The 9,187-nt window shown below is 40.1% G+C and overlaps 2 protein-coding genes across 2 annotated transcripts; both read right to left on the bottom strand.

Annotated features, from left to right (window-relative positions):
- Positions 1 to 6,217: 6,217 nt before the first annotated feature.
- On the bottom strand, positions 6,218 to 6,778 carry LOC118750219. The gene has a single exon (XM_036484944.1). It carries the CDS (start codon positions 6,776 to 6,778, stop codon positions 6,218 to 6,220), a length of 561 nt encoding a protein of 186 aa, XP_036340837.1.
- A 1,184-nt stretch (positions 6,779 to 7,962) lies between these two features.
- LOC118750218 lies at positions 7,963 to 8,979 on the bottom strand. Its single transcript, XM_036484943.1, has one exon. The coding sequence runs from the start codon at positions 8,977 to 8,979 to the stop codon at positions 7,963 to 7,965; it is 1,017 nt and encodes a 338-aa protein (XP_036340836.1).
- Positions 8,980 to 9,187: the final 208 nt, after the last annotated feature.

Raw genomic sequence — 9,187 nt, 5'->3', positions numbered from 1 at the left:
CGGTGGGAAATAAAGTCAATTGACCTTATTTCCATTGACCTTATTACTTGTCACCATTGTACTATGTACGTATTCCCAACTCATTTTGATAAAAATGTCCTTTATTTTACGTTGGTTAATATAGTCACCGTACGTGTACCCGTTTTTTTCAGAGTATTTCTAATACTGCGGGCACATAGCTGCTTTTGGTCGGTTCTAAACCAAAAGATATATAAGAGAACGGCAAATGCAGTAATGTGGACAATAAGTTGTGTTAATAAAATATTCAATAAGAAAATTGACATAAATCACATAACCGCTTTTGTTGGCGCAGCGACTATATATGACGTTGTAATGGCTCGGTTGCGTTTAAACCTGCAAGAATGATGCCGACGGACTAACTTCTGACAGCTGAATTCGAAAAATTACCGATTAAAATTAGAGACGACAGCGATTTGTTCGTAATTTGGATGGCCATTGGATCTCTGTTACCAACAAATTAGGTAATTCGCTTTAAAAATTTTGTATGGCGAATTAAGTAATTCGAAGGGTAATTGGGGCACCAATTACGAATGATTATGAATGGGAGAGCGAATTACGTGCCGTGGGAGCTTCGTATTATACAAGGTGGTGTTACTAGATCAACTGATTTTGTGTATGTGTTTCGCCTCACTTCTTCTTTTGTCAAATTGAAAAATTTTGTTTGCCGCCAAAGCCAAAACAAAATACATGTACATTTTTGTTTGTGAACTGCTGCTATCACCTTATATCAATTCGCCTTGCCTTGACCCAAAAAACAATAATATACGAACAGTAATATAGAACGAAAAATGACACTGAAGATGGCACACCGCCGAAACCGGTTAGTCTCCAAACAAAATTTGACAAGGGATGACGGAAATTCAATCCAAAATACTTAATATACTATAACTTTCCAAAAGAATTTCATTATTTGATCGAATTTTACAAAATTTTTCCTGTATATAAAGGGCTGCCAGGTTTGTGTAACGCAAAAGCTGGACAATTTTTTAAAAATGTCCTAAACACCCCACCCCACCGCATAGCGCAAAAATACATATGTGCACTTGCGATATGACCCAAAATTTTTCGTCTCTTTGAAACGTTACTTTTCACTTTCTGCCTCTTTTTATTGCGTACGTGGAATGGAATATCCCTTCGCCCTTTTTTGATTTTTAATAATTATATGAACACATGAAAAGGCTCACGCGGATAGGTACATTAGAAAACAAGAGCGACATCTGCTATATACTATTTGTGGAAGTATACATGTATGTATGTATGTGCCATGTTGCAGCCTTAACGTATGGATAGAATCGAACGAAATTTTGACAGAGTATTGCCATGACACCTGGGCCTATAATAGGGTGAAAAAATTGAGATTCGACAAGGCGTGAATTTTTTAATCAGCCATAATTTCGGAACCATAAGTCACATGAACTTGAAATTTGGTACGTAGTCATATATATGGTAGGTGCTGAGTTTGTAAATGGGGGCTCATCCCGTATTCGTGGAAATTTTTATTAGCTATAACTTAGAACCATATGTTGCATGAAATTGAAATTTGGTATGCAGACGTATCTATGGTAGGTGATTATAGTAAGGTATATATAAATGGGTTTGTAAAAGGGGGCGTAACACATTCCATAGGCGTGACAATTTTCAAAACCATAAGCCACATGAAATTGAAATTTGGTATGCGGACATAACGGTAGGCGCAAGTATTAAATATAGTTTTTCACCTTCCTGAAAACTGCCGTTACATGGTAAGAAGAGTGGTTTTACCCCTATTTCCAACATTTTCGATAGTGTGTTCAGTTATACTTAATGATATAAACTTATATCGTTAAATGTGGGCGGTATCGCGCCTTCTTTCCAAAATTCGATAATAATGTTACTTATTTTCAATGGATTGTTGTTAGTATCAATTTTGAGTAAATTAGCGTCCTAAAATTTCGAAATATCGAAGTTTCAAGAATTTCTGAAATTTACCGTTATATGAAAAGTGGTAGTAATTTTAGTCCGATTTCAATAGTTTTTAATATTTTGCCTTTATGTGGTAAATGAAATAATCGTACAAAGTTTGGAACATGTTGATCGAACGGTTACTGAGATATACATACCTGGTCATAAGTAGGCCTTGCGAAGCCCATTTTCGAATATTTTATCATAAACGTATTTTCTCCTAAAGAATTGCAAACATCAATTTTGAATAAATTAGCTTCTGTATTTACTGATTTATCGATGATTCCGTATTTCTCTAAATTACCGTTATATGTGATGTGGGCGTAATTATTGTCCGATTTTAAAAACTTTCAGCCGTTTGGTATGTCTTGCCGAGGCCAACAACTGTGCCAAGCTTGGGAGAAATCGGTGCAGCGGTTACCAGGATATACACATGTAATCATAAGTGGGCGTGGCTACGCCTATTTTCCAAAAATTTATAATATTCTTATTTTACGTCTAAAATCATTGTAAATATAAATTTTTCAGTGAATAAGTTACTAAAATATCGCAGTTTTCGTATTCCTGAAAACTACCGTTATATGGGAAGTGGGCGTGGTTATGGTCCGATTTCGCCCATTTTCAATACTAACCTAACTTGGGTAAATGGCAAGCTGCATATCAAATGTCGTTGAGATATCTCAATTTTTGCTGGAGTTATCGTGTACACGGACGGACGGATGGCCAGACGGACATGGCTTAATCGATTCCTCTTTTCATCATGATCATTTATGTATACATTTGTCTAAGTCTATCTCGATTCGTTTTGGCTGTTACAAACAACCGTTATGTGAACAAAGTTATAACACCCTTGTGCACAAGAGCGCTCGGGTATAACAAGTGTGTAAAACGAGGCGTGACACATCCCATAAGCGTGGACATTTTGATCACCTACTAGCCAATTCCCGGTTACTTTGCGGCACATAAAAACAACTTTTGCGTTGGTCAATGTAAAAGAGCGTTTAAAAGCAAAAATAGTCTGTAATGTCAAAATTTTTGGTTTAAGTTGAAACCACTAAGGCGCAGTATCCTCCTCACACCTAGGCCAATAATAGTAACGCTGTGATACCATATGGAATACCAATCGCTGTCGGTGTCATGAGCTTTACCGTTGATCTTATTTCCACCTGTGAGATCTCTGCCAAGATGCGTAATCTTTTTCTATAATCTTGCAACTACAACATTGGTGCGATGCTTATGCCAATAAAAGTTCGTATAAGGAAACTCAATAGCACAGAAGTGCGTTTTCTGTTATAGGAGGGCCAAGAATCCTCGCTGTCCCACAGGATGAAAAGTTTACCCGTACATTGGCTAAATGAGGCGTGTGATCTCTTGAATATCTTTCAAATGAAACAATTGATATACCTACTGTGATCTTTCCTTGTTAATTCGCCACTTTTACAATTCGTGGTCGCATGATCGTGCATGAGGGCGTCAGACAAACTTAACCTCATCCTTCATTTAGACATCTCAAAACTAAATTCGAATAACTCAAACGTGCAGCGCCATCCATCGGGTACATTTTCTGCAAAACCATTGCTTACCATAACATGAATACGTGTAATGAGTTTCCACCTCGACTACAGCGGCACGCATCGGGTAAATTTTTATCAAAAGAATTTTCCATCATACAGGTACATAGCTCACATTTAAAAATTGAACGAAATCGGTTGACAAATACGATTTTTATAAATAACTCTACTCCAGCACCATCTAGCGAGTTTTCTAGTAGCATGTAATAGGACCATATACTATGTATCTTAAATAACCTCCGACAATCCGGCGGAACTCTATTCAGTGGTTTTTGAGTTTAGTCCGAACAACAAAAACGGCTATCATATTATGCAAATAGATAAGTATGTAGATAGGACAGGCTATAGCGAAACTCGAAAGATCAAAGCTCCATTCTTTGTGAAAAATTAAAAAAAAAATTCTTAAAAATTTTCACATAACTAAAAATTAAAAACAAAGTTACAATAGTTCAATGGGATTTAGAAATCTAAGAGAAAATGGTTCCCAATCGAATGTTACTTGCGCGTTTACGTGAATGTATATCAATCCAGCCTTTCCAATAATTACCACATTTCGCCATAGGTACGGTATTGATAACATATGTAGCTGTGTCGAATTTCAGGACGTTAGCGTAAGCGGTTCCAGAGATAAGCTATATGAGAAGTTCAGTTTGTATGGAAGGTGCCATGCCCCCTTTTCCAATGCATTTGCAATATATGCATCAGTGCTAAATTTCAGTTCCCCAGCGTAATTGGGTTTAGAGGTATATTGGTTTTTTACGTTTTAGTCTGTATAAGAATTTTAGGAATATCCCGAGCTACATACCGAGTAAATTTTTGGTCGGAATATTTATTTTCAATGTGCTGACATATGTTCCAAATCGGTGGAGCCGTTTAGTCGTTTAGTGAAATACATTGTACAGAGAACTGTATGAAATTGTAAAGCGTGGCAGCAACAGCAAAAAGTTTTGATTTTTTTTAGCCAAAAACCCTCCACATAGAAGTTCCAAAGAAGTGCTATTGGTTATGCTTGAAACCACTTAATTGAATGTCAATAAAATTAAGTTTGTGGTTATTTCAATGCGAAATTTTGAGAACAGTCCATTGCTAACTCTAAATATAAACAATGAGGCACTCGAAAAAGTTAATACATTCAAATACCTAGGCATAATGATCGATGATAAACTAAAACAAAAAAAAAAAAATGGATTCTATATTTTCAATTAGAGCTCTAGCAATATGTACATCTGTGAAAACTGCATTTAATTCCATACATTAGTTTTTGCGTGATGCGTTTACAAACATACAGACAGACAGACCAAAATTATAAAAGTTTTTGATTTGGCTTCTGTTGTTCTAATATACCCCTATTAATTTTTCTTTAACATCTTTCTATGTACAGATCAGGGTTGTTGCGAATATTATTCCGAAATAAAAGTCCTTTCCGAATAATAAACAAACCGCCTGTCAAAATTAAACAAATTTGGTTTCATATGAAAGAGGACTGAAATAGCTTTCAAACAGAAATAACAAACGACCTCGATTTGTATATTTTTTTTTTAATTTAATACTAAAGAAATGCATATACCTGACACAAGGTTTGTTCTATGGCAATTAGTTAACATTTTTGATTGAAATATCTTTCAGTATGTGGCTTTCCTCGTCTAGACATTTCAGTTTAAAGCTATTTAAGTCCTCTTTCGTTTGATACCAAACTTGTTTAATTTGGATAAGCCGTTTGTTTATTATCCGGAAATGACTTTTATTTCGGTATAATATTCGCAACAACCCTGGTACAGATATCGGCCTGTTGCAATTTTATTATTCTCAAATACTTTCGATTGATACCCATATGGCAACATTCAGGTTATCTTATAAATTTAACTGAATTAAAGTTTTCAAATAAGTGTCAACTCACAATCCTCTTTGGTTTAATATCCGTATTGTGATATTTCATTTATTTTACGAATTTAAATGAATAAAATTTTTCAAGCAGTTGCCAAATCCCCTAAAAATATTTTCGGCACTAAGATTTCCTAGCCTCTTTAGTTTGATACCAATATTGCAATATTTAATTTATGCTATCAATTAAATTAAATTAAAGTTTTCAAACAGGTGGCAACCTTCCACAAAGATATTTTCAGCTGTAAGCCTTTGTAAACCTCTTTCTTTTGAGAGGCATACAGCAGTTGTTGCGGATAAATAGCGTTTGCGGGTTTATAATTGGATTACCTCGGATTAAAAATGAAACACGTCCAATTTGCTTAAATCCATTTAATAGAAGGAAAGTAGAAAGGATGTCAAGTTTGACAGTGCTGCCAAACCAGACATATGCTTAAGGTCTAATTGAAAATAGCGTATTAGGCGCGAACATACCGGCCGCCTTGAACGACTGATCAAAACTTACTTTAAAAGCATGTATATAGTGATTTTACATTGAACATTTACATCGAAAAAATATCAGTATTCGTCGGCAAGAGCGACAACTTAGCAATAGGTCGCAGCAGCTCTCCTTCGGATGTCCTTAAGTTGACGACCCGAACGCGATCATCAACACCGGGGTGACTTTCAAGAACACGGCCGAGCTTCCATTTCGTGGGCGGTGCGTTGTTGTCATGGACAATCACCACATCGTCCCTTTGTAAGTTCTGCGTTGGACGAAACCACTTCGTGCGTCGCTGAAGGCTCACGAGGTATTCGTCTCGCTATCGCTTCCAGAAATGTTGCCTTATCGCTGTGATAATTTGCCAACGTTGATGGAACGTCCCTTTAAAAACTTCCAAGTCAGGATCCGGTAGGCCCTTCAAAGATTCGCCAATTATAAAATGGCCTGGTGTTAGCACTTCAAAATCGTTAACGTCCGAGGGTATCCAGCAAATAGGTCTAGAATTCACACAGGCCTCAACCTCCGTTAGAATTGTAGCGATTTCTTCGTAATTCAAAAGAGTGGAGTCCAAGGCACGCTTGAGGTGGTATTTGATGCGTTTTATCCCAGCCTCCCAATAACCGCCCATGTGTGGAGCGCTTGGTGGGTTAAAGTGCCAAGTAGTTTGAGCGTCAGCAAAGTAACTCGTCAGCTTGTCGTCACCGATGCATCGTTCGAATGCAGTACGCAACTCCCTTTCGGCTCCGACAAAATTGGTGCCATTGTCTGAATAAACGTGTTGACAATGCCCTCTTCGATTGGTAAAGCGCTTGAAGGCGGCGATAAAACTAACGGAAGAGAGATCTCCGCCCAATTCCAAGTGCATTGCACCTGTGCTCATGCATATAAAGGAGCATACGTACACTTTCGTTGACTTCGCGCGTCTTCCATGCGTAAATTTTATATTGTACGGACCGACAAAGTCGACTGCACTTTTAAGAAAACATCGTGTACTCCTAACACGACTCGACGGTAGTTCAGACATTTGTTGTTGCAACGGTTTGCGATTTAGTCCTTTGCATCGTACACAGTGACGGTATATCCCTCGAACGTTATTTCGGATGCCAGGGACCCGGAATCTGCGTTGAATGGCTGCTGGCATCATTTGCGGTCCGGCGTGCAACATAATGATGTGGATTTCAGCGGCGATAACCTTTGCAAGTGACGAGTTCTTGGGCAATATCATCGGGTGTTTGATATCGTTTGAGCACGATACGTTCTTAATGCGTCCTCCTACCCGAAGAATACGTTAGGAGTCTAGAAACTGTTGAAGACGAACGAGGCTGCTGCGCAAGGGTATTGGTTTCCTCGACCTGCAATCAGAAATTTCTTGTGCGAAAACGTTACATTGGGAGCACCTTACCAGTACGAGCTTAGCTTTGTTGATTTCTGTTCTGGATAACGGCTCCAATAGCCGCGCGGCTGCATTTGACTGACGGGCGGATACGCTCGAGTTGTTGATGAAACGAATCAAATAGGCGGTAATTCGTTTGAGTTTATTGTATGAGTGAAATATGGTTAGTAGATCCCATTCATCGGCGGATTGCGCAAAGTGGGAGATGGCTTTGCTGGACTTCAGTTCCAGCTCTGTTGTGCGTTGTGTTGAAGTTTGAACCCAAAACCGGTCACGCCCTCGAAACCAGGCTGGCCCGTGCCACTATAAGGGATGAGTGACGAGTTGTGAAGGCGTGATGCCTCTTGAGGAACAATCTGCAGGGTTGTGTTCGGAGGCAACGTGTCTCCAGTGTGCTGATGGTAAGACCTCTTGTACGTCGGCGACGCGATTCGCCACGAACACTGACCAGCGGCTGGGATCTCCTTGCAGCCACGCTAACGCTACCATTGGGTCCACGCATACAGCCTTTCGAGTTTGGCGCCAAAGCTTGATTGCACCTGCCGAACTAGCTTCGCACCCAGATGTGCCGCACATAGTTCCAACCGCGGCAGCGATGCAGTTTTCAAAGGAGCGACCCTTGTTTTCGCAGCGATCAACACTACGTTCACATTGTCGTTGGAAGTTAGTGTTCAACAGAAAACAGCGGCTGCATAAGCAGTTTCGGAAGCATCTGTGAAGACGTGGAACTCAGCATCTGCAATGGAACTAGTGCAAATCCAGCGACTTAGTTTAAGCGACGAAAGTGCAGCCAGCTCCTGTCTGTGAGTCGACCATTCGGCAGCTACGCCAGGTGGTACCAACTCGTCCCAGTCCACATTCGATCGCCAAACCTTCTGTAGCCATATTTTGGAGCGGATTGTGCAAGGGGCGATTAGTCCAAGCGGGTCAAATATTTTACTCGAGTCGGAGAGGAATACGCGTTTTGTTAGCTTTTTCGGCAGCTCGTCCAGATTAAATGCGATCGAGGGAGAGTCGTTGTCTGTATGCCAGATACAGCCCAGAGCGCGGATATCATTTCCGTCAGCCAGCAGATGAGATGTTTGCTTCGACACATGCGGTATTTGATCTCTTAACGGTTGAAAATTCGTTGCCCACTTTCGGAGCTCGAAGCCGCTCTGAGAGAGCACGAGAGAAACATCCCTTTGAAGCGATGATAATTCATGAAGCGAATCCGAGCCGGTAAGCAAATCATCCATGTAGAAGTCGGATGTAACGACTTCAGCAGCCTTCTGATAAGCGTTGCCTGCATACAATGCTGCGCGGTGTAGCGACTTCACGGCGAGGTGGTAGTAAATATCCTGCTCAGGAACGTAGACCTGCCGATAAATTTTCTCGATGTCAGCAATAAGGCCGTAGCGATGCGTGCGAAAGCGAATCAAAATTGAGAAAAGATCTTGTTGTAGCTGATGGCCAACCATTAGAGCATCGTTCAGTGAATGGCCGGACGATGTCTTCATGGACGCATTAAACACAACTCTAAGCTTAGTAGTGGCACTCGTATCCTTGACCACTGCATGGTGCGGCATGTAGTAGGTAGCTTGAGTGGCTGGACCAGCTGGCTCCATATGACCCAAGTCGACAAGCTCTTGCATAAACTTGCCGTATTCATCATGAAGGCGCTTGTTGGCGACGAACCTCCTTTCCATCCTTAGTAATGCACGAACTGCTGCTTTCGAGATTCACCAATCGGAACTTCCTTTTTAAGCGGCAAGCGTACTATGAAGCGACCATCTTCCGCACGCCGTGTTGTATTGTCGTATAACTTTTCACAATAAAGCTCTTCAGCCGTGTAAAACTTTCTCGGCGGTAGCTCCTCTAGTTCCCAAAACTTGGTGAGAAATTGCGTTAGCTGAG

The sequence above is a fragment of the Rhagoletis pomonella genome, unplaced genomic scaffold (assembly GCF_013731165.1).
Source record: "Rhagoletis pomonella isolate Grant_MI unplaced genomic scaffold, Rhpom_1.0 Rhpom_scaffold_00173, whole genome shotgun sequence".
NCBI classification, from domain to species: domain Eukaryota; kingdom Metazoa; phylum Arthropoda; class Insecta; order Diptera; family Tephritidae; genus Rhagoletis; species Rhagoletis pomonella.
This window is presented reverse-complemented; position numbering and strand designations above follow the sequence as displayed.

Bases quoted from the DNA above. Each gene is read 5' to 3' on its own strand.
- LOC118750219 (XM_036484944.1), bottom strand. From the start codon at position 6,778: ATGAGCACAGGTGCAATGCACTTGGAATTGGGCGGAGATCTCTCTTCC.
- LOC118750218 (XM_036484943.1), bottom strand. From the start codon at position 8,979: ATGGAAAGGAGGTTCGTCGCCAACAAGCGCCTTCATGATGAATACGGC.